Genomic DNA, 25,057 nt, shown 5'->3' on the forward strand with positions numbered 1-25,057 from the left:
AGTTTTTAGTTGAGCTTTAAAAGCTGCGATTGAGCTTGTAGTTCTCAAATGTTCTGGAAGAGCGTTCCAGGCGTAAGGGGCAGCAGAAGAAAATGGACGAAGCCGAGCAAGGGAAGTAGAGGAGTCTGGGTAGCCAGTCTTTCAACCAATGATATAGCTCCAGCTAAAATAACTCCTATCCCATGAAGGAGGAGAGCTTACCATTTTCCATTGTGTTGGGAACAGCCTGGAATCAGTGGAGAAGAGTGGACCAAGCGCTCCATTTCCAGGAAAGGAGTCCTTACGTTGGCTCTTACTAAATTTTGATAAGAAGGTAATCACATACTGTATAACTGGGTCAATTACAGTCTCCTGCTCCATTAATAGGTAGTTATCTAGGTGTGTCTAATACCTGATAGTTACACCACCAAAGAATCTGCAATCTCAAAGAAGGAGCTACAGAATCACAACAGACAGAAAGCTAAGCAGATCCTTCTGGAGACGAGAGTCTTGTCTGTATAGTCAGCTTTAGTCCCTTTGGAAAGGTGCGATGGGACTTCTTTATGCCATCTTGCTTGGGGCAGGAGGAATGATAGCAATTGGATTTTTCTTGCTGGTCTCCTGGGCAATTTATTATGACCTCTCCAGGAGCAATATTCCTGCTAGATTCGACCATCCATTAAAGCTTCGATTCATTTACCGCATACTTATTCTGATGTTCACTATGGTAAGTTAACCATCATCTGAAAAAGACAGTTACAAGGCTCAAGAGAAATTGGCGAGTGTGGGGGGATGAATGGCGCTGGGAAAAATAAATATTTAAACTATTTTGTGACTGATTTCCAGTGATTATGTCAACTGCTTCCACCCTCATATTAATGATGTTGTGAGTGGGGGGTGGGGTGAGTATAAGATATTTTATCAAAGGTGCAGGCCAAGAGTATGAGAGTTGGCTTGAAGTAGTCCTAAAAACACTGCACAAGGTGCACTTGAAATGAAACCAAAGTAAATGTGAGTTTAAAAAAATGTACTTTAGAATTGTTTCGATATGTCTTCTCTAAAGATGGCATTGAAGCAGGACACACACGCACCTGGCAAATAAAGGACTACAGATATTTTTGTTGTATCTACAGCATTAGTTTACTTCCTGCTAGGCCTTGCAAACTATTGTAGCCAATGAATACCAAGATGAGCCACAATCTCAGGCTCTCTGGGATCTCACCAAAAAACATCAGAAAAACACCAAATGTTTTTTCCTGAAATGGGGAAGGCACCTGAAAGTGGTGTAGACATACTTTCATCCAGGCAAGGAAACTGAACTTCCTGTGGATGCCAGACCGTCATGACATGGGGGAGGAATCACGTTTCCTTACTGCCGTTTCTCCAGCCCTGCTCCTGCTCCTCATGTCTTCCTCATTCTTCCTGGCTGGGAAAGAGGAAGTAAACAAAGACCATGTGGCCCATTCAGGGGGTGTTTTTATCGCACTGTTATTCCTGCACACAGCAGAAGATCGTGGCACATTCAATATGTTTTTATTAAAAAATGGGGTTTGGGGTGGGTCTATTTTGTGACAGAAAAATGAGCGGAAGGAGTGCAGTAGGTGGATGATGTCATCTGTAGTGGGCAGTAGTGAACATGTGATAAAACTCTCATCTGATGACGCTCTAGGAGCTGTTCCCTTACCTGTTTGCCTAACTGATTCCTTTGTGTATTTTTGTACACAAATTATATGTATTACTCGTAGCTTTTCTTATACTGTTACAATTTTATCGTTAGAATATCAGAAGAGCCATGCTGGATCAGACGAAGGGTCCATCAAGTCCAGGGCCTCCTTTCCCCTTTCAGTAGGGGTTCCGCAAGGCTCGGTGCTTGGCCCGCTGCTGTTTTCTCTATACATGCAGCCCTTGGGTAAACTTATTCAATCTCATGGCCTCCAATATCACCTGTATGCCGATGACACACAACTATATCTCTCATCTCCGGAACTTTCTCCTGATGTCCACGATCGTATCTCGGCGTGTCTTTCAGATATCTCAGCTTGGCTGCTTCATCGCCGTTTGAAACTCAATATGGCAAAAACTGAACTGCTTGTTTTTCCTCCTAAACCTTCTCCTCACCTCTCATTCTCTCTTACTGTCAATGATGTCACGCTTACTCTGGTCAAGGAAGCTCGTAGTCTTGGCTTTATATTTGATTCCTCACTCTCCTTTATTCCTCATATCGAGGCAGTAGCTAAATCTTGTCGTTTCTTCCTGCATAATATTGCCAGGATTCGACCATTTTTGTCTGTCTCTTCTGCCAAGACTCTCGTTCACGCACTGGTTATCTCTCAGTTGGACTACTGCAACCTCCTTCTCTCTGGCCTCCCCTCATCTCACATCAGTCCGCTGGTCTCTGTCCACCACTCTGCCGCTAAGATCATCTTCCTGGCCCGCCGCTCTGACCATGTCACTCCGCTTCTGAAATCTCTTCATTGGCTTCCAATTCACTCCAGAATCCAATATAAACTTCTCCTGTTGACCTTCAAAGCTTTTCACGGTCTAGCTCCTGCCTATCTCTCCTCTCTCATCTCACACTATTACCCCGCTCGTGCTCTCCGCTCCTCTGATGCCATGCTTCTCGCCTGCCCAAGGACCTCCACTTCCCTTACTCGGCTTCGTCCTTTTTCCTCTGCTGCCCCTCATGCCTAGAACGCTCTTCCAGAACACTTGAGAACTACCAACTCAATCACAGCTTTTAAAACTCAGCTAAAAACTTTTCTTTTCCCTATAGCTTTTAAACTTTGAGTTTGTTCTGACTCTATACTGTTAGCTTCACCCTACCCGGTGCCTGTTTACACTTCCCTGTGCCTGTTTGCATTCTCTTTCCCTCCTTATTGTTTACTACAACTTTATTAGATTGTAAGCCTATGCGGCAGGGTCTTGCTATTTACTGTGTGGTCTGTGCAGCACCATGTACATCGATGGTGCTATATAAATAAATAAATTAATAATAATAATAATAATAATAATAATAATAATAATAATAATGTACACCTAGTAGGATATAACACTTTGAAAGCTGTTTGAAAACAGTGTATGGAATGTGTCATGGGCCCCAAGAGTTTATTTATTTATTAATTAATTAATTATTCATTACATTTCTATACCACCCAATAGCCAAAGCTCTCTGGACGGTTATCAGTGCACTTCAATACCATTATCAAGCAGTAATGTAGACCCTGGCCAGCACTTGGTTCACACAGTAGCCAACCAGCTGTTGACGAGGAACCCACAACCAGGACACAGTGCAACAGCACCCTCCCACCTATGTTCCTCAGAAACTGGTGTATATAGACTTCCTGCCACTGATATTGGTGGTAGCAAATAACCATTAAGACTAGTAGCTATTGATAGCCTTCCCCTCCCAGAATTTATCCAACCCCTTTATAAAGCCATCCAAATTGGTCACCATTGCTACATCTTGTGGTAGTGAATTCCATACTTTAACTACGCGCTCTGTGAAGAAGTACTTCCTTTTATCTTGTTAATGGTTTTCATATTTGGGGAGAAAGGAGCAATGTAGTGTATGTGATAGGTCCATTCCTTAAACCAAGCCATGAATTCTGAAGGACCTGTATTTAGCACAGATAATTCACCCCAAGATTTATATTAGACTGCCAAAACAAGAACCAGTCTGCTTGTGGCTATCTGCAAGAAAGGAGCACTAAAATAAAACTACTCATCTCCTACATTTTGTGTGGAACCAGCTTATCATACAATCATAGAATAGCAGAGTTGGAAGGGGCCTCTAAGGCCATCAAGTCCAACCCCCTGCTCAATGCAGGAATCCACCCTAAAGCATCCCTGACAGATGGTTGTGCAGCTGCCTCTTTAATCCCTCTAGCTTCTTATTTCCAAAGGCCCCAGACTGCTGGACACCACTTAAGTTTCCGTAAATATTCTCAAGGATTATCTACAATTTACCCCATTTTTTCGTTATGGTCAGCCAATGAACACCACTAGATCTCCACACACTTTAAGCTAGTTATAACAAGCTCTGCAGCATAAAAAATATTCCTGGGATGGGATGGGATGGGATGGGATGGGATGGGATGGGATGGGGGTGGAGAGAAACATGCCACTTCAGTATTCAATGTGTTGACATGGACAGAGGAACAGGATGGGAAATGACTTCACAGATGAGACTAAGAATTGTAGATGTGCCACACACCCTGTGAAATTGGGGTGGGTCCAACTGCACCAAGTTCCCCCCAATGCACCCTTGACTATTGTGAAATATGAATTTGGACAACCATCTGTCAGGGATGCTTTAGGGTGGATTCCTGCATTGAGCAGGGGATTGGACTTGATGGCCTTGTAGGCCCCTTCCAACTCTGCTATTCTATGTTTCTATGATTAAGGTAGAAGGGTGCTCTATTAAATTAGACTTCTTCTCCTTTTCCAAACAGGGGAAGCTTCTTGAAGTGCTGGGACTCTGCAGGCAGGTTGTCTTCATCCGCTTCCTATTAGATCTCTGGAGGCCAGCCCTGGATCCCAGCCTCTCTTCCAAAGACCTGCATTTCGATGGGGTGCCGGTCAGGGTTTACCAGCCCAAATCGCCATCTGCTGGGCGAAGAAGAGGGTTTGTTTTCTTCCACGGAGGAGCTGGAATGGTTGGAAGCATCCGTAAGTGATTAAGGCTGCAGTCCTATGTGTACTTCCCTAAGAGTGGACACGTTGGGGATGGCACACGGAGAAAGATTTTCACCGATGAAATGTTAATATTCATCAGTGAAAAAATTATGTACTTAATCTTCATCATAAGGGTTATGTAAGTTTTTCCATTTTTTTAAAAAAAATCTATTTTGTGTCCACCCATTTTGGTAAAATTTGTAATTTAGACATCTTTAAACACTTAACATTTTATAGAGGATATTCAGGAGCTTCACTGGATGGCTCAGCCAGGCAGCCACCAATTCCCTTAGTGAGCCACCAATATGTGTAAATATGGCAGCTCGTTATTTTGCGTAAGAGGTCTGTGATGGACATGGCAGCCATATAGCTGCTCTATACGCAAAACTGGAGGCCCAAATAGACCACTCAATGCTCTAATCCTGTTCGTACGACAAGCGGGGGCAAAAAGCAACAAGGGTTCAGGGATCCCAGTCCGGCAGGTCAAGAGGGGCGTCCACTGGATTCCAACCCCATATTGGATGACCACAACATCTATAGTTGGGAATAAAGGTCTTTTCGATCCCACATCGTTGTTATCAACACGGCACCCTTGAGCACTCCATGCTTCTAGGCACAAACACTTGCAGTCGCCGCGTAAAGCAGAAATATCCCTGCCTTTTCAGCTGATGGCCAAAAGTTACAAAACCTCTTCCCATGGTTCTCCAAGCAGTTGCAGTAGAGTGGCTACTCCTGCACCCCCTGCAGGGCAAGTAGAAGTACACATCATCAAGAAGGGTGGTTAGTGTGCGTGTAGTGGGAGCACCTGCTGTGGTTAGTGCTAACCAACATGCACCATGGTTTGACCAGCCACCCTTCTAAATTTACATCTGAACAGGGCCACTGGGGCCATGTCTACACTACCCATTTATTCCAGAATAACATCAAAGTCGTCCCTAACAGGCCACATGACACACAACTTCTCCCACAGTGATCTCCAGTCCTCCATTCACTTATTCCAGGATATTGCTGACTGCTTTTGTCACGGTTTTTCTGGCTATCTCAGTATAATTCTGAAGTCTACAGCTGGGGTGCTTCCCCCTTCGCAAGGCTGTTGCTGTTCAGTGTGAGTTCCTGGCTCAGCGAACAGCCAACCCAATATCAGGGGCACGTGCAGTCATTTTAGAGCTGTGTGGGAGTAATCACGGCCGCCATTTTTGCCGCGTGTTTTGGATGTGTATTGGCGTTTTGTGGCGGTGAGAGTGTGTATTTTTTTAACACAACCATATTTCTGTGCAGCATCACACATTTGTTGGACTCCCTATCCAAGCCATGTGTAGCTCTCAATTTGTGTTCGTGCACATCTCTGAGGAGTCATTAAAAAAAACATCCCCGTAACCTTGTGATCTGCCTATCCCCGCCCACTTCTCCTGATCCAGATGCAGAAGCACTGTCATGGGGCACATGTTCTCCCACAACGGCACTCCTGAAAATGTGGAAAACTTTGCTCACCTGTACCCCATGAGTGCCAATCCTGGAAGCAGGAAAACTCACCACCACCCCTCCCCTCTTGCAAAAGGGCTGTAGGTGTAGGTTAGGCCCAGGACTTACTTGTCAGTAGACATGTCTACGACTGTGCTGTCAAAAACACATAAAAAATAATCAGCCTGAATAAGCCATGGAGATGCCAATGCATGAGGACCTCTAATAGACCTTCAGGGAATAGTGTTCCATATTACATCTTTGCCATTTTGCTTGATGGACAAACATTCTGACCTGGTAAAAAGAAGTGTGGGTGGGCTTCCACTATGAAGATAGATACCATTTTGATAACATAGTTTAGATATATTTAGCAATGGCTTTTTGTTATGATCACAGTAACAAAAAATGTGGTGCAAAATCAGTCTTTTAAAAAAATAAATACTGATAGTTTGCAGCATTAAGTAACAAAATATTAATGCTAGTATAGTTATGAAATTATGTCTTTTGAAGTAAAGGGGAATTATACATTATTTGCCATCACAGCTATCATACTGAGTATTAACTATATGAAAGGAAGAGAGATCCTCTATATACGCACAAGGTATATGGTTGTTGGTGAGGGTAAGAAGAGAATATTATTATTTATTATTATTTATTTATATAGCACCATCAATGTACATGGTGCTGTACAGATAAAAAATGACAATGGAGAATTTAAAAAATCCATTTAAGTGGCAGTCCTGTGTTAGGGTGACCATATTTGGGAAACCAAAAAAGAGGACACCTAGTGTGTGTGTGGGGGGGAAGCAGCTTTCTGAGTCCTGCAGAAAGTACGTTATTCCCCCGCCACCTTAAAGAATCTGATTGGAGTGGAGGAGGGGAAAGGATTTCATTCTGCACCACCACCATCCACTCCAATTGGGGCCTTTTCTATAATGTCCACGAATGACCCACTTTCCCCTTTAAGACCTCAATTGGAGCTCGGGGTGGGGGAATGATGTGCCTCAAGAAAGCATGTCACTCCCTCCTGCCATGCTAATGGCAGCCTTAAAGGGGAAGGTGTGTCATTCCAGGACATTATTGAAAATTCTAGAAAATCCCCCCTGACACCATGGAAAGAACAAAAACCAGGACAAATCCGGGGAAATCCTGACAGTTAGTCACCCTACCTGTGTACACTTAGCTGGGGGAGCAAACACCACTGAATACGAGGGGGGGGACACTTTCTTCTGAGTAAACATGGGTAAGGTTGCACTGCCAGCTTGATTTGCTTTGTTTATAGATAAAGAATTGGAATAAGATTTTGCATTTTAGAAACTGGGTGCTCAACTCACGCCTCCTCTCAGCCCAAGGCAGAATGCTATCTGACAGGTACAGATTGCATGACTTGCCTGACAGAGATTAAAAAGAATCTGGAACCAAGCACTGACCACAAAATGAAAAGAAGGCAGTTGAACAGAGACAGGGCTGCAATCCTAAGCACACTTACCAGGGAGTAAACCCCACTGAACACTGAAGCACTGACTTCTACATAGGAGAAGCTGAGTGGTTTGTCTAGCTCGATATTGTGAACACTGAGTAGCAGAAACAGCTCTCTAGGGTTTCATACATGTATATGTAATCCATTATACCTTATACATTAGGACTTCAAAAAATGATAAAGGGCTCCTGAGAAGGTACCTCTGATATAATTTCTAGGTGACAAACTATGGAGGCCATTGCCTGTGGAGGGCAACAACGGGACTTACTTCCAAGGTTTCTTTGGGTCCCTAATTGGAATTTCTGAAGTTGAAACAAGCTAAGAGGTGCTAGTGAGGAATGAGTACAACAAGTCTTTAGTCCATTTTGTTCCATGGCTAATGCTTTCAGGGTAATCGTATTTTATACTCTTTCTGAATGTTAGTTTGCTAGTTTGTTTTCTGCACTTGTCAACGGCTTCATTTATTCAGCAGTAGCAGCATGCTGAATCTGTGAGTATGGATATGAGAAAGGTGATGGGGAAAGGGTGTTAAATGTTAGGAAAGGTGAGACTATGGTCACCCAGTAAAGGATTTGCATTCAGAAAAGATATTTGAGGCAAGGGGATAAGCAAAAGGATAGTATACCAAAAGCTTCAAAGTATAGCAAAAGCTACAAAAGTAGGAATAAGTGAAGTTAATTTCAAATGCATTGAATGTCTCACTTGTTCTGTATTTCAGTGAATTTAACCTTAAGATGGTATGTAGAACAGCTTTGTCTTATTTGTGTGCTGTGAAATCAGACAATTGACCAAGGCCATGTCTGGGGGGGCAGCCATGTCCTCCTTTTTGGTTTCCAAAATATAGTCACCCTATTTTCTACACAACTGTTAAAGATACAGGAACCCTGACCTCCTTTGCATATAATCACACTAACTGGCTTGTTGCCTGAGGTGATACTGTTCCTGGGGGTTGCTCAGCACCTGCTCCAGGGTCAGAGGCCCATCCCACTGACAGGGAAGGACCTGGAGCCTTCACCACCTTAGGCTCAGGCTCCTGGTTTGGTGCCAGCAACCGATGCAGTGTGCCCCTGGTTTGAAGAGCCTCTCTTTCTTCTGAGGAAAATTCCTCTAGTGAGGGCATGAGACACTGCCACCTTAGGAAAAAAAAATGCACTGGCTGTTTCTGAAGTCACCTCCAGTGAGCAGGGAGACCGTGGAAAGCTTTGCCCACCCAGACCTTCACTGTCTAGAAGCCAGTGACTTAACTGGGGGGCGGGGCACCAGATGTAGCTCTTGATGAGTTGAAGCTATCAAGAAAAACTTTCCTGGCCTGGTTATAAAATCCACAATAACCACTGTGGCGTTACACCCCACAAGTCAATTCCAAATGTATGTCTGCAGTGTGTAAGTCTGTGGTTTTTAGAATGTTGGCCTGAGTGGGCGGAGTTAGAATGTCTTGGGAGGGGGAGGAGTCATATATAAGGGAAGGACGGAGGGGATTGTGAGTTCTTTCCAGGGAGACTTGTTAGGGACTCTTAGAGTCTGTAGTGCTCTCTGTGTTTATGGTACTTAAGTTCTGGGAAATTTGAGAGTCAGTGTAGTGAGTGGTGTCTTTAGAGTGTGGTGTGCACGTAGTGGAAGTATATTAATCAATACTGATAATAAAGAAAGTTCAAGAGTGGTTGTGTGAGAAAAAGGAAAGTGCGAATGTGATTGAGTGACCGGATTGTATGAAAGGTTTCAAAAAGGTTTTTAAATGTTGTTATTTGAAACAAAGCTTATGAACTTTTAAAAATAAATTTCGATTGTTTGTTTTAAAACTACCACAAAAATCCCACGTGTCTGTTTGGCGTTTATCATCTTAAGTTTACACAATCATTCACCTAAGCAGATATAACTCACAGCGCATTATTATATATATTAAAATCCTTCTCCATTTTAAACCCCTTTCTCCACATAGTTTGGAGGAAGGTGGGCTTTATCCCTTGCCTCAGGCGTAGCCTCGGCCGGGTCTCGTGTTCAGAGCCTGTGTCGCCCCATAAGAAATGGGGGCAGACGTGAGGTCTGGTGTTCAGAGCCTGTGTTGTGGCACCACCCTTCCCCAAGTAGTGTCTGAACAGCCCCTATGTGTTTAAAGCAAGAATTGTAAAATCAAGGGCCGAATCAGCTCTGCAAAGTCAGGGGCCACCTGGAAACTGTGGACAGGGCCATACCCAGTGGTGGAGCTACTGCTGGCATGTCCTCCTCATATTTTCACACACAGAAACACACACACAGCCTCACAGACATAGATACCCTTCTCAGCCCCACTTCCTTCGCTGATCCATGTGGATCAGCATGAGGAACACTCACAGGCTGTATTTGAAGTATGGGCCAGCAGTCCCCAAGTCGGGTTTCAAATGACATGCCAGGTACGAAATCATGTTGGCAAAAGGGAAGAGGCCCTTCTCAGCGATGGCCCCAAAGTTATGGAACTGCCTTTTTTATTACTCCCCTTTGTATCATTGTACTTAATAATCGATCTTAAACTTTTGGAAAAAATGTATTCCACAAGATGTTTTACTTATGTGTAGAGGCTCAGACCTCCTTCAGGTAAAGCAACTTTTGAAACAGCATGAAGGTGATGCAAAAGTGGTGTTGATGAAATGTTTTCAAATAGCTTTCTGGTGTTATACTGTAGATGCCACTGAATTCTTAATATTTATTACTAGTTGCGTATGAAGATGTTTGCAGCAAAATTGCCAAGGAGAGTGATTCAGTCCTTGTGTCTGTCGGGTAAGTGATTTGAATCAAGGTTCGTTGCATTAAAAACGTGGGATTTCTTGCATCAGCTTCTTGCAATACCTCTTGATGGATTTGTTTGACAAGAGAAGAGCATCCAAAAAATGCTGCCAGTGTTTTACTCATTGGTTCCAAACCCTAGCTTCCTTTCCCATGTCAGTGGGGAGACTATGCACCTTCTATCATGCCCACACTGCTACTCCACTCCTCCAAGGAGCAGAAGCAAACAGCGCTTTGGGCTGGTAAACCCTGTCGGGGACAGCTGTTGCATGCTGTACACATAATTGCTGGATGGAGGTGATAGTGCATACTCCAGCAGGTTTGGTCAAGCCTCTATGCAATAGCCCTGCACCTGATGCGATCTCCAATTCGCTGTTTTCAGAGTTCAATTTTCAGAGTAGGAGCGATACTTCCCTGAATGAAGTATTCAATCCTCCTCACAACTAGGATTGGCTTAGGCTGAAAGGCTGGCCAAAGTCGCTCAGGGACCTTTGGTCTGATCCAGCCTGGTTCTTCTCAAGTTCTTATGTTTACAACAGACCCTCTTTCTCACAGAGTCGGCATTCCCTCAGAATTCCCTCCAGTTCTGGAAATCAGGGTTGTCTTCAATACCTCCCCAGCAACCCTCTCTCAGGCTGTGGAAGAAATACTGCTAGATTAGACCCTTCATTCCCTTGCAGTTTGGCAGAACAGCCTAATCGGTCCTCTTTATGTACAGAGAAGGAGAAAGCTCAGCCTCCTTAGCTAGACTGGATTAGAAGAGGGGGGAAAGAGGGAGACATGGGTGGGATTTTTTAAAATACATTGCTGTACTATGACTGCCATGTGAAATGAAGGAAACCAAGTTTCAGAAATTACAGTAAGGAAAATTACAGTAAGGAAATTACAGTAAGGAAAAAAAGTGCAATTTCTCCTGTTGAAGTGCTGGGGTGACACCGTCTCTCACTTAAGGAGAACAAGCTGAGTTTGATCCAGTGCAATTCCAGTGAAAAGCTGTCCCTAAAGAGGGGAAGGAGACACATGGTGCTTCACCCTCTCTCCCCCTCTTCAGGGCTGTCTCTCCTTGGATTCTGGAAAGTTAACACTTTGCTTCTGATTCTGCCTCTCCAGCTATCGCCTGTCTCCGGAGCACCCGTACCCAGCGCAGTGGAAGGATTGCTTCGCTGCTACTGTGCATTTCATGCAAAATGCAGAGCTCTACGGGGTGGATCCTTCTCAGATCATCATTGGTGGAGATAGTGCAGGTGGCAATTTTGCTAGCATTGTCGCCCAACAGCTAGTGGAGAGATCAGACCTGCCAAAGCTACGGGCTCAAGTGCTGATCTATGGTGGCTTCCAATGTATGGACTTCAACCTACCTTCTTATCAACAGAATAGCAGGATGCCTATCTTGTTCCGGGAGAAAGTTCTTCATTTTGGTCTGCAGTATTTTCTAAAGGACAGTTCTTTGAGTTATGATCTCTTGAAGGGATCTCATGTGCCAGATGAAATGAGGCTCAAATATGGGAAGTGGGTGAGTCCAGAGAACATTCCAGAGAAATTTAAGCGTCAAGGGTATGAACGAGTAACCCTCGCTCCTTATAAGCTTGATGTGTACAAACAAGTGGCAGAGATACTTCAACCCACTTTCTCTTCACTTTTTGCTGGAGACGCTGTCATCCGAGCGCTCCCGGAGACTTTAATTGTGAGTTGCGAATACGATGTACTTCGAGATGACTCTCTCTTGTACAAGAAGCGACTGGAAGACAACGGTGTGAAAGTCAGATGGTTCCATGCTGAAAACGGGTTTCATGCAGTGTTGAACCTCTTCAATGCTGGGTTTTTGACATTCCCCAGCAGTATAGAAATACTGGACAACGTTTTAGACTTTGTCAAACATTTATGAGTGGATTTTGCAGTGCTACAATTCCTTAAAGAATAAAGATATTTAAATATTAAGGTGGAAGGGTGAAACACTCACACCATTATAAGCCCTGGAAGTTCTAAGTATTAGCAAGGCACAACCTCTCCCCCCTTTCTCTCTCTCTCTCTCTCTCTCTCTCTATAGTCTGAAATATATAGTTTGAAGTGAGTAATAGGAAATAATGTAAGTGTTACATACACTTAATGACATTTCCACTTTAAGCTCTTTGTATACAGATCTAAAATCAAAGGATGTAAGAATCTGATAACTGATTTGTATAAGCATTACCAGTGTATTATTGCAGCAGCCCTGCCCTCTTTAACTAGAGTGACCAGATACAAAAGGGGCAGGGCTCCTGCAGCTTTGTGGTGAGGAAGAGAGAATTTCTCCAGGTGCTGCATGCATACAAATGACACCTGCTGAAATTCCCTTTTCTACACAACTGTTTAAAGATACAGGAGCCCTGTCTTCCCTACGGTGCAACCTACTTCTGAATAAATATGCATAGCTCTGTGCTGCTTGTATCAAAGCTTCTTCCTGTCGTATTCAAAGTAGAGGCAACAAGTCATTTCAAAGGAGGGACTAGATCCACATACGCACTCCTTTGAACACCCCAGTTGGATCCCTTCATTGAAATGAAAAGTGACCTGTTATGGAAAAAATAACTGATTTCCCACTACTCCCTTCGCCCATCTCTACTCTCCCCTCCTTCTTCCAAGATCCCTCATTTCCCTTTCCCAAAATGCCATCCTTGGGTGATTTCTAAGTGATTTAGACGAGTAGAATAGACCCTCTACTCCCAGGTAGGCGAGAAAAGTCCCATTTACCTATTTGGGTAAGGTCACTTACTCAGGTGTAAAGGACAAGCCCTGGCCACTGGTTAAATCTCCAGGCGCTTGCTTGCACAGCTAGCACACACACACATACCTCTTATTCCTTCCACGGGAAACCAGGGAGAGAAGTAAGAGGTGGCGAGCTCGCCCATCGAAAGGAATGTCAGGCGCCATCTTTGGGGGCTTCTTCTTCACCTTCCTTTCCACACACTCCGGCGGGAATGTGGGAAGGGAAGGTGAAGCGGGAAAGTTTCTGCCACGTAGGCGAGGTGGGACAGGAATGTCCCAGGGGACATTGCAAAGGAGAGGGAACCAGGGAGGGAGTGGTGGACAGGGATTAGTTAAAGACAATGGAATACGTGACAGGAAGGTCACATATTACTAAGGGAATCATGTGATAATGGAGTTTTGCCAGGTCAACGGGGTCTCTCCCCATCTGGGCATGTCAGAAAATCAGGGAGGAGGATCAGTGTTGACGATTTGAGCTAGCAACCAATTCTTTGTGTACAATGTTTCCCTCTGTATAAAACGAAACATAAACTTCTGTTCCGGGCTCTTTTCCTTTACATTGGCAAGGGAAAGGGACCTTTGTGCAAAGAGTAAATGAGTTGTACTTACTGGTTCTATTTCGTTGTCCCCTTTCTTGTTGCTTAGTTGTAGCACTGCTACTGATCCACGTGCCTTGTTCTACCGGTAATTTTCCTCTTCCTCCTCTCTGAGAGTAGCAGAGCTGCTGGGTTTGCTCCGCCCACTTCCTGTTCTCCTTCCTTCGCCCCGTTTGCTGTCTTATCTGCTACAGCAGATCAATCACACCAGCGTTATACTGTGCAATCACTGACAATTGGATGCAAAGGACTCAGAAGTTTTCCACCTTAAAATCTACTTGTATTGTGAAGTACTCCCATGCATCCTGCCTTAACTGTGCTCCTTTTGCAAAAGATTCGCCCTAATTCCGAGCCACTGCTGTGGGCGCAGGAGCGGGATTTTAAACAAATGCTTACATCTGCGTAAGCTTTAAAGATAAAGACACCAAAATCGGCACAGTAATAGATATTAGGGGGAGCTTTAAGCATACCAAATTTGAATCAAATTGGGTCATCCGTTGATTTTTTTTTAGCATTTCCCCCTTCTTTGCAAAGGAGCTGAGGAGCGCTCAGATCACTTGCTGGTAAGCAAAGGATCGCTGTAGTTCCGTGCAGGAAAATTAACATGGGTCTCTGCTACCAGTCCAAAACTCTAACTAGCGGGGCTTAAATGGTGTGTTTGAAATAATCCCAACAGCTGGGGCTGCCAAAAACAGACCTCCCTTTCTGCGCTCCTAAAACTTTTCAATTTGGTCACCCATCCAAACCCTGACCAGACCCAGACCTTCTTAACTTCAGCAAAGTGGCTGGCTCCTATGCATTCAGGCTGTTCCCTGGGACTTGAGTTAAGATGTTTTGGGAGGGAGTTTGTGTGTGCTTATGACTAGGGTGTTGGACTCGATGGCCTTGTAGGCCCCTTCCAACTCTGCTATTCTATGATTCTATGATTGCTGGCTAGGAACGAGGCAGGAAGTGGGTGGAGCAAACGGAGCAGCTCTGCTTACTCTCAGAAAAGAGGAAGAACAGAAAGGATTGAACAGTGTGCCCTGAAGTACGTTACAGCTAAACATAAGTAACGCTAGTGTGCCCCGTGATACAGAGAACTGATACAGAGAACCACATTAGAAACGGAGACTAGCAACATTATAAGACTAGTGTAGATCCGGCCCTGGGCAAATCCAGCCCATTGCTGCTGCTCGTTTCCTTACAGAGAGCACCTGCATTTCTTCAGGGCTGGCCGAAACACAGGCCCATGCCCCAGCATTGCTGGCTGGCCCAAATACCTGGAGGGCCGCCAATGGTGGGGTGACCATATTTGGGAAACCAAAAAAGAGGACACCTAGTGTGTGTGTGGGGGAAGCAGCTTTCTGAGTCCTGCAGAAAGTACGTTATTCCACCACCACCTTAAAGAACCCGATTGGAGTGGAGGAGGGGAAAGGATTTCATTCTGCACCACCACCATCCACTCCAATTGGGGCCTTTTCTATAATGTCCACGAATGACCCACTTTCCCCTTTAAGACCTCAATTGGAGCTTGGGGTGGGGGAATGATGTGTCTCAAGAAAGCATGTCATTCCCTCCTGCCATGCTAATGGCAGCCTTAAAGAGGAAGGTGTGTCATTCCAGGACATTATTGAAAACTATAGAAAATCCCCCCTGACACCATGGAAAGAACAAAAACCAGGACAAATCTGGGGAAATCCTGACAGTTGGTCACCCTAGCCAATGGCCCACCCCTGCAGTAGATGGCAGGCCTTTCTTCCCCGCAGGAACGGGAGGAGCCGGTTGGGTTAGAGTGAGCTCCGTGATTTTGTTTATATATTTTCTATTTTGCGCACATATTTTCTTTTTCTTCCCACCTTATTTATTTTAAACTATTCTATTTTATGGGCTTGTTACCTTGAGCGACTCCCACGGAAAACTGAGATAAGCTGTTGTTGTTTTTAACGTGTATAAATATTTTTTACCTTGGTGCCCTTGGCAGCAAGGAAATTGAAGGGCTATCTGCTGCTGTCTATGGAAGGTTTTTGCCTTTTGTTTTTAATATTTTGACTTTTAATTTTTGGTGTGTTTTTTTTAACTTTTTAACTTTAAACTTTTAAAACTTTTTAACCCCAAAGATAATAAAAAAGGACCTTGAAAGGTTATGCAAATTATTGGACTCTCCTCCAAGTAAAAAAATGAAAATACGGATGAAGAAACAAACTAAACAGGGATCATCATCAAAGGAATCTAATGACATTAAGGCCAAATCTCTCTTGAAAGAGGCAGCTGTTTTGCCTCTAGTTACTGCCCAAACACAAGTCGAGGCGTCAGAACAATTGGACCCATGGGACAGCGTATGCATGCAATCTAAAACAAAAGAACTCCCCAAATAACAAAAACTGGTCATTAGTATTAAACCGCCAAAAATTGGTGATGTTAAATTATCCTAAACCTTACACAAACCAAACGCAAACTACATCTTTTAGAAATTCTGGATGTGGCTTCCCCAGACTTATTTACTATAGATGAAATAGTTCAGGTGGAATATTTATTCTACAACTATATTTCCGCACGTGCCGTTGTCACTTTTAGAGATTGGGACAGTGTAAAATTAGCTCTCAAATGAGAGCTGGGCCATAAGGAAAGCTGAGCGAAGGAAGATAGATGCTTTTGAACTGTGGTGTTGGAGGAAAATTCTGAGAGTGCCGTGGACTGCAAGAAGATCAAACCAGTCCATCCTCCAGGAAATAAAGCCAGACTGCTCACTTGAGGGAATGGTATTAAAGGCAAAACTGAAGTACTTTGGCCACATAATGAGAAGTCAGGATACCCTGGAGAAGAGGCTGATGCTAGAGAAAGTGGAAGGCAAAAGGAAGAGGGGCCGACCAAGGGCAAGATGGATGGATGATATTCTGGAGGTGACAGACTTGACCTTGGGGGAGCTAAGGGTGGCGACAGCCGACAGAAAGCTCTGGCGTGGGCTGGTCCATGAAGTCACGAAGAGTCGGAAACGACTGAACGAATAAACAACAGCAGGGGTTGAATCCAACAAGAACCAAAGAGCAAAGAAATGGATGTGGCATAATCGGACACCTTCCCTTTTGTCTACTAGAGCATTTGCACTGAAGCAGACAAAAATCAGGTACCAAGAGGAACAAGAAAAACCCCAGACCATGGAATGGTCAGTCTAAATTTTGTATAAGCCTAGGAGTTTTAGGGCTAATCTGCACTTCACACCCTTTCACAATGGAGCAGGAGGGATTGTGACTTTTCCCGGTTCTGCGATCATCACTCAAGGGGCACAAGCGAGAGAAGTTTCCTGCATGTTAAGGCAGAGCCATTTGAGGAGGACGTCTGCCCTGTGATGGCAGTTCCGAAACTGCATCAGGAGAAGGTGGGACTAGGCAGATGGGTATGAGGCACGGGGAAAAAATAATTACTCCTCCGAGATGTGCACTAGCGCAAATATGAAGCAACGCAGGCAAGGATAGGTACTGTGTCGAAGACACGCTTCTGCGCATTGATATGTTTGTGTTCAAAAAATACACACGGTCAGAGCTAAAAGTCACCGGTAACCAATAAAAAATGTGCCAAAAATGGTGGACATCCACTACCACACATGTCTAAAACCGATGGAAATGCCCCTGACAGCGGGTTGTCTGTTAAGCCAGGAGCTCATGCTGAACAGTAACAGCTTCGGGAAGTGGGGGCACACCAGCCACGGATGTCGGGATTGTAGCAAGAGAGATGGGAAAAACATGAAAAAGGTTATTCAGAGGTAGTCCTGAATAACTGAGTGGTGGTCCTGAGATCCTTCTCATTTGTAGTATTGCTGAGCCAAGTATCCCCCATCTTGTAACTGGGCATTTGGTTTCTTTTTCCTAGGTGTAGAACTTGGCATTTATCCCTATTAAATTCCATTCTGTTGTTTTTGGCCCAGCACTCCAGCCTATCAAGATCACTTTGAAGTTTGTTTCTGTCTTTCAGGGTATTAGCTGCCACCTTTGGAAAAAAATGCACTGGCTGCTTTCTGAAGTCACCACCAGGGAGGCCCTGGAAAGCTTTGGCCACCCAGAACTTCACCATCTAGAAGGCAGGGACTTCAGGGGGGGTGGGGCGGGGGGCCGCCAAATGTAGCTCTTGAGGAGGTGAAACTATCAGGAAAAACTTTCCTGGCCTGTGTAAAGGAAGTCAGGGTTCACTTGACAACCCTGCAAGGTAGGTTCCTGGACCAAACGTCCTGAACTCCCAAGTAGCCCACCTCCCTGCCCTGTCCACAACCGGGACAAGCCAGATATTCATGGGAATAAACCACAGACACACATTTAGGGACCAAAGCAACTTTATTGCAATCACTAAAACTAATATGTAATGCCTTTGTTGTAAAACAGCCCCTTTTAAAATAGGAAAGGGGAGAATAGGGGAGGGGGGAGGAAGAGGGGATGTGGACAAGGAGGAGTGAGGAAAAGCTCTAATACTTAGCCATTACCCCAAGAAGCATTCATATGACCCCACACCCAGCCAAAATCCAGCTGGCCTTCTCCAGAACACCCACACACGTTAAAACATAAAAAACCTTTCTAACTCCGGGCAACCTCCGTGGTTGCCACAGACCTGACCTTCCCACTTGACATAAGCACACACCTCCAAGGAAGATGGAGGATCTTCATCATACAGCTTTTTATCTCTTTTTGGGATCCCTGGTCCCATGACCTGGGTAGACCAACCATCTCGCCGTCCGGTGCATCGGCGTCGTGGGGGGGGGAGGAGGACAGGCGGACGGTCCGTCACTGAGGCCACTGTTCCCACCGGCACTCCAAGGGTCTCTCCATCGCCGGCTTCATCCTCCTCTTCCCAATCCGAAGCACCGCTACACTCCGCCACCAGGTAGGCGCCCAAATTGCCCACTTTAGACTCTGCTGTGCCCTCACTGTCTTTTCGCTGCCAGCTTTGGGCACTGCCGCTTCAGGTGCCCCGCCTCCTTGCAATAATAACACCCCGAAGTCATGGGGGTGGAAGACGCTCGTGGGGCCGCCTCCCTCCGCTCTCTGCATGCTGGTCATGGCGCAGCTGTTCCTGGGGGGGCCCTCAGCGAACTAGTCGCAACTGCGGAAGGGAATTGTCCCGCCCCCGAATACTTCGGAAGGCTCAACTTAACCCCCTCCCGGCAGCGATACCCCCTCATCTGGTCGGCCAACAGTGCCGTGTCCCGCAGCGACGCCGGGCAATGATCACTGACAAGCGCAACAAGATCTTCTGGCAAGGCAGAGTAAAACTGTTCGATGTTAACCACCTCCACCATAGTGGAAAAAGAGTGAAAGGCAGCCGCCTCTGACCACATGTTCATAGCTTTCTCGATCCAGGCTGCCAGCGCAACACAACGCTCCTTGGGATCAAACTTAGTAGCCCGATATTTCTGGCGACAGTTCTCCGCTGAGAGAGCAAAGCGCTGGCGCACCGTCTCTTTGAACTTAGCATAGTCCTTCGCATCCTGACGGGGAATCATCCCCAACAAGTCTGCCAGGTCCCCACTAACTTGGGCTCGGAGTCTGACTCTGGGGCACCCCCTGATTGTCACGAGCGGTTTCGAACAAGGAGAAGTAACTTAGCACATCCTGCCCAGCCTTATAAGTGGGAATTAGCTTTCAATCAAAGCCACTCCGATCTTTCTGCTCATCCCGGGCTTGAAACTGCATCTGGAGCACTCTCATTTGAAGCTCCATCGCTTCCATTTGACGCTGTTGAAGTTTTTCTTCACGCTGCAGCTGCCACTGTGCTCGCCTTTGGCATTCAGCCTCACTGACCACACTCTCCTGGTCACTTCCACTGTCCATATCCAGACCACCCAGTCCTGGGGCCGGGGCTGCCGCCCCAAGTAGTGAGGCACTCTCCATTTCTACTTCATCCTCTCTAACTTCTGACAGCCTCCGACTGCCCCCAGTGTCTGCTAAAGTCACTGTCACCTCGGCCAAAGTTCCTGGCACCAGCCCTGGGAAAACAGCCCTGTCCTGAGCCATCCCAGGGTTACTTGGTGCTGCCTGTATCATCCCTGACTAAAAATACCCTGACTGGGTAAGAATACCCTGACTGGGTATTCTGGACAACACCTGTCCCCCACAGTCAGTCTTTATTCTCAGAAAATCTGGACTCCGGATCTCACCGCTACGACACGATGTAAAGGAAGTCAGGGTTCACCTGACAACCCTGCAAGGTAGGCTCCTGGACCAAACGTCCTGAACTCCCAAGTAACCCACCTCCCTGACCTGTCCACAACCGGGATGAGCCAGATGTTCATGGGAATAAACCACAGACACACATTTAGGGACCAAAGCAACTTTATTGCAATCACTAAAACTAACGCGTAAGGCCTTGGTCGTAAAACAGCCCCTATTAAAATAGGAAAGGGGAGAATGGGGAGGGGGGAGGAAGAGGGGATGTGGACAAGGAGGAGTGAAGAAAAGCTCTAATACTTAGCCATTACCCCAAGAAGCATTCATACGACCCCACACCCAGCTGGCCTCCAGAACATCCACACACGTTAAAACATAAAAAAACCTTTCTAACTCCGGGCAACCTCCGTGGTTGCCACAGACCTGACCTTAACCACTTGATATACACACGCACCTCCAAGGAAGATGGAGGATCTTCATCACACATCTTTTTATCTCTTTTTGGGACCCCCGGTCCCATGACCTGGGTAGACCAACCAGTGCCCTTTCCCTCCCAGAGCGGCCGGGCCACCTCTTTTCCCCACAGCTGAATCTCGTTAGTTTGTCCCCCGCCCTGATAATCTCCAGGTGCCAGTGGGAGTTGGACTGGCTTGAGACAGGGATGACCTAGGCTGGCAGCCACCAAAGCCTGACACAACCAGTTTGAACAATAGACCATAGATGCTACCTGGGGGCAGATCTTACAACCCCATAGCAACAGCAAGTTAAAGGTAGAGATTTGCACCCCTGTCCTTCAAAGCCTGGTTATAAAATCCTATCAATAACCACCCTTCCCCAAGTTGTGTCTGAACAGGCCCTATGTGTAGGGTGGCCATATGAAAAGGAGGACAGGGCTCCTGTATCTTTAACAGTTGTATTGAAAAGGGGATTTCATCAGGTGTCATTTGTATATATGGAGAACCTGGTGAAATTTCCTCTTCATCACAACAGTTAAAGCTGCAGGTGCCCTGCCCTCTTTTAAATCTGTATAGCTCCTGCAGCATTAACTGTTGTGATGAAGAAGAAATTTCATCAGGTGCGACATGCATACAAAGGACACCTGCTGAAATTCCCTTTTCTATGCAACTGTTAAAGATACAGGAGCCCTGTCCTCCTTTTCATATGGTCACCCTACCTATGTGTTTAATGCAAGAATTGTAAAATCAAGGACCCCATCAGCTCTGCAAAGTCAGGGGCCACCTGGAAACTGTGGACACGGCCATACCCAGTGGTGGAGCTACTGCTGACATGTCTTTCTCATATTTTCACGAACAGCCTCACAGACATAGATACCCTTCTCAGCCCCACTTCTTCCACTGATCCATATGGACCAGCACGGGGAACACTCACAGACCATATTTGAAACCTGGGCCAGAAGTCTGGTTTCAAATGACATGCTAGTTACTAAATCATGTTGGCAAAAGGGAAGAGGCCCTTCTCAGCGATGGCCCCAAAGTTATGGAACTGCCTTTTATTACTTCCCTTTTGATCATTGTTCTTAATAAACAATCTTAAACTGTTGGAAAAAAATGTATTCCCCAAGATGTTTTACTTATGTGTAGAGGCTCAGGCCTCCTTCAGGTAAAGCAACTTTTGAAACAGCATGAAGGTGATGCAAAAGTGGTGTTGATGAAATGTTTTCAAATAGCTTTCTGGTGTTATACCATAGATGCCACTGAATTCTTAATCTTTATTACTAGCTATGTATGAAGATGTTTGCAGCCAAATTGCTAAGGAGAGTGATTCAGTCCTTGTGTCTGTTGGGTAAGTGATTTGAATCAAGATCTGTTGCATTAAAAAATGTAGGATTTCTTGCATCAGCTTCTTGCAATACCTCCTGATGGATTTGTTTGCCAAGAGAAGAGCGTCCAAAAAATGCTGCCAGTGTTTTACTCATTGCTTCCAAAGCCTAGCTTCCTTTCACATGTCAGTGGGGAGAATACGCACCTTCTATCATACCCACGCTGCTTCTTCCCTCCGCCAATGAGCACAAGCAAACTACACGTTTTATACCACATAATCTGTGTCTGAGGGCCTTACTAGACCTGCCGGCTTACGCCGGCAGGGAGGCGGGGCTGAGGCGCACTAACGTTAGCGCGCCTCCCCCGGGCTTCCAGACGGCGGAGTCGCAGGGAGGACGCAAGCCCTGCGTCGTCCGCCATTTTCTGTTTTCGTTTAAAGGGGCCACGTGTGGCCCGAAGACGGCGGACAAGGTAAGGTTTTTTTTTACTTTTTTAAAAAAAACGGGGGTGGGGGCCGAAGGATGGCAGGGTGGGTGGCACGGGGAGGGTGGGTGTGCCACCCACCCTGCCATCCTTCGCCCTCCCCTCTCTTCCCCCCCCCCCGCCGAAGGGCACAGCGCTCCTATGAGTGCTGTGCCAGGCAGGTCCGCGGCTTTTCGCTAGACGTTCCCCAGCTCCGCATTCGCTTATGGCGCGTTGAACGAGGCCTCAGCGCGGCCTGCCTCCGGATTCCCTATGCGTCATCTGGACGCACAGCAGGGAAACTGGGTCAGAAGGCGCGCTAAGGCCTCGTCTAGTAAGGCCCCAAGACAGTCTGTGCTGTGCACAGCCAGCTTCTGTTGCATGCTGTACACATAATTGCTGGATGGAGGCGATAGTGCATAATCCAGCAGGTTTGGTCAAGCCTCTATGCAATAGCCCTGCACCAGATGCAATCTCCCATTCTCTGTTTTTCAGAGTTCAATTTTCAGAGTAGGAGCGATACTTTCCTGAATGACCGCTATTCTCCTCACATCTGATGCCATTTCCTATTCTCTGTCAAACAGAAGGGAAATTCGCAATGTAATGCTCGGGGTCCCTGTGTGCACGGTAGAAATTCATGTCCCTGCAATGAGCAAGGGGTTGGACTAGATGGCCAGAGTAGGAGTGATACTTTCCTGAACGACCACTATTCTCCGCACAACTGGGATTAGGTTAGGCTGAAAGCCTGGCCAAAGTCGCTCAGGGATCTTCATAGCTAAGTCGGTTCTTGGGGAAATGTCTAGTGCAGGGATGCAGAACGTCTGGCCCATCTAAACAAATCACCTGCTTGGCCAGCCCTCCAAGTTCATAGGGTCTCATGAAAGCCCCCCTCCCCATCCCCTCCACTTAGCCCCATCCATCAGCAGGGAGAAGTGGTGGGGGAGCCACCCAGCCATGGCCTAGTTGCTTTGCCCCTCCCTCACCTTCCCCACGTGGAGAAAGCAAAGGAGCAGTGAACGGCTTAGTGGGCTGAAGCAGGGCTTCCAAAGCAAGGCACCATCTGGAGGAGCTTGGGACCCTATGATGGCTCCACCTCAGCACAGAGGAGGGTGGGAGAACAGGGCTGGTAGGGCTCCACCTGGGATATCACCAATGGGGGTCCAAGACTTGATGTCATCAAGCCCACAGGGTTCCATGTAGAAGGGGAATCTCACCCTGAGACCCAAACAAGGTCCCTACCCCTGCCTGAGCCAATGGATGGGCAGACTTCAACTGTCTATTCGTTGCTTTGTTTAGTAGAACACTAAGGTCCATAAAGTGCCTCAGTGGGCGAACAGTAGAAGAAAAGAACAGCACATCCTCAGCCCACGATCACCCCACCCCACCCCTTGACAAATGCCCGGACTGAGCTCAGTCCTTCTACACACAAATCCATTCTGGTTGGTATTTGTAAACCAATTGGAAGTCTGAAAACCCTTCCGATCTATGGCTCTACTACAGATCACCCACAGGTAGACCTGTAGATGCAAATTGACTATGAAATTCCCTACCATGCTATAAAGTGATGGCTAGGGCTGTGCATGGACCCCCCGATCCACTCTGGATCCTTATCCACTCCTTTGGATTGGGTCCGCTCTGCGTCGATCCACCTCCGCTCTGCTCCTGAGCTCTGGATCCAGATTGGAGCTCCGTTTCCCCCCCCCCCCATAGACTTGCATTGCAAAGGTTAAATGCCTATAACTTTTTTAGTTTTGAAATTAGAAACATCAAAATGGGTACCATAATAGCTTCTAAATAGATCTTTAGTTATACCAATTTTGAAGGAAATCAGATCATCCCCTGATTTTTGGAGAATATTTAAAAGATTCCCCCCATTTACAGATATGCAGTGATCTCCATTATTTTTTAGGATACACACATGGAACTAGGCACCATGATAGCTTCCACATAGGACCTTAGGCATGGTCACTTTGAAGGAAATCGGATGATGCCCTGATTTTTAGCGATTTTTTTAACATTTTAATCCTCAACCATTCCCCCAATTTACAAAACTTCATTCATCTCTGTTTTTTTTAAAGATACAGACATGTAACTGGGCACCATGATAGCTTCTAAATAGATCCTTATTTATACCAATTTTGTAGGAAATAAGATCATCCCGATTTTGGGAGAATATTTAAAAGATTCCCCCCCCCCGCCCCATTTACAGAAATGCAGTGATCTCTGTTATTTTTTAAGATACACACATGGAACTGGGCACTATCGAGGAAATGAGTGAATGGGCTATTTTATCTGTGCCCACCCTGTTTTGATGTAAGCCCCTTCTCTAAGAAATTAAGTTCTATAGTAATTTGATCTAAACTGTAACTGAAAATATATTGAGTAACACTTGCTCAACCAACAAGAAGTGTTGACACATTAGTCAGAGTGTGAACCTCCCGGCAAGGACAGGGAAAGTAGTAACCACAAAGGAACAGATGTTCCAGGATTGCAATACCCATCTACATATTGTTTTTCTAGTCTTAGAGTTATATGCACTCTGCACATGCATAAATACCTTGTCTATCATTGGTTACTGTATTGCAAAACTATATTATGATTGGTTTATTACATGAGGAAGTTCTGTTGTTGCTTCTGAGGATGTTACCCTATAAGTATGTTAGCTTTGCCTGCAACTAGTGAGCAGTCCTTCAGATCCTCTAGGGTTTGCCACCTTGCAGCGCTGCAGCACTGCTCATAATAAAACTTTTCCAAGATGAGAGAAATTGTGTCTTGAGAGTCTTTGACCACCACTCAGTGAACCAAGGGAACTCGCCCTTTCGGGTTCCTCCACAGCACCATGATAGCTTCCACATAGTTCCTTAGACATGGCCACTTTTAAGGAAATCAAATCATGCCCTGATTTGGCCCTCTCACAGCTTCTGCTGGCTTGCAACAACTGCAGCTGCTGAGATGCCATTCCCTTCATGATCTCCCCTTTTAATC

At 45.8% G+C, this 25,057-nt stretch overlaps 1 protein-coding gene across 1 annotated transcript; it reads left to right on the plus strand.

Annotated features, from left to right (window-relative positions):
* Window positions 1-469: 469 nt before the first annotated feature.
* Window positions 470-12,334, plus strand: LOC134411451 (arylacetamide deacetylase-like 4). The gene is made up of 4 exons (XM_063145252.1): window positions 470-706; window positions 4,431-4,647; window positions 10,285-10,348; window positions 11,465-12,334. The coding sequence occupies exons 1-4, from the start codon at window positions 530-532 to the stop codon at window positions 12,237-12,239; spliced, it is 1,233 nt and encodes a 410-aa protein (XP_063001322.1). The 5' UTR covers window positions 470-529; the 3' UTR covers window positions 12,240-12,334.
* Window positions 12,335-25,057: the final 12,723 nt, after the last annotated feature.

This window comes from Elgaria multicarinata, chromosome 20 (genome assembly GCF_023053635.1).
Source record: "Elgaria multicarinata webbii isolate HBS135686 ecotype San Diego chromosome 20, rElgMul1.1.pri, whole genome shotgun sequence".
In the NCBI taxonomy this organism is placed as follows: Eukaryota; Metazoa; Chordata; class Lepidosauria; order Squamata; family Anguidae; genus Elgaria; species Elgaria multicarinata.

Bases quoted from the DNA above. Each gene is read 5' to 3' on its own strand.
- LOC134411451 (XM_063145252.1), top strand. From the start codon at position 530: ATGGGACTTCTTTATGCCATCTTGCTTGGGGCAGGAGGAATGATAGCA. The intron at 4,648-10,284 runs GTAAGTGATTAA...ATTTATTACTAG, and splicing joins TGGAATGGTTGGAAGCATCC to TTGCGTATGAAGATGTTTGC. The intron at 10,349-11,464 runs GTAAGTGATTTG...CTGCCTCTCCAG, and splicing joins TCAGTCCTTGTGTCTGTCGG to CTATCGCCTGTCTCCGGAGC.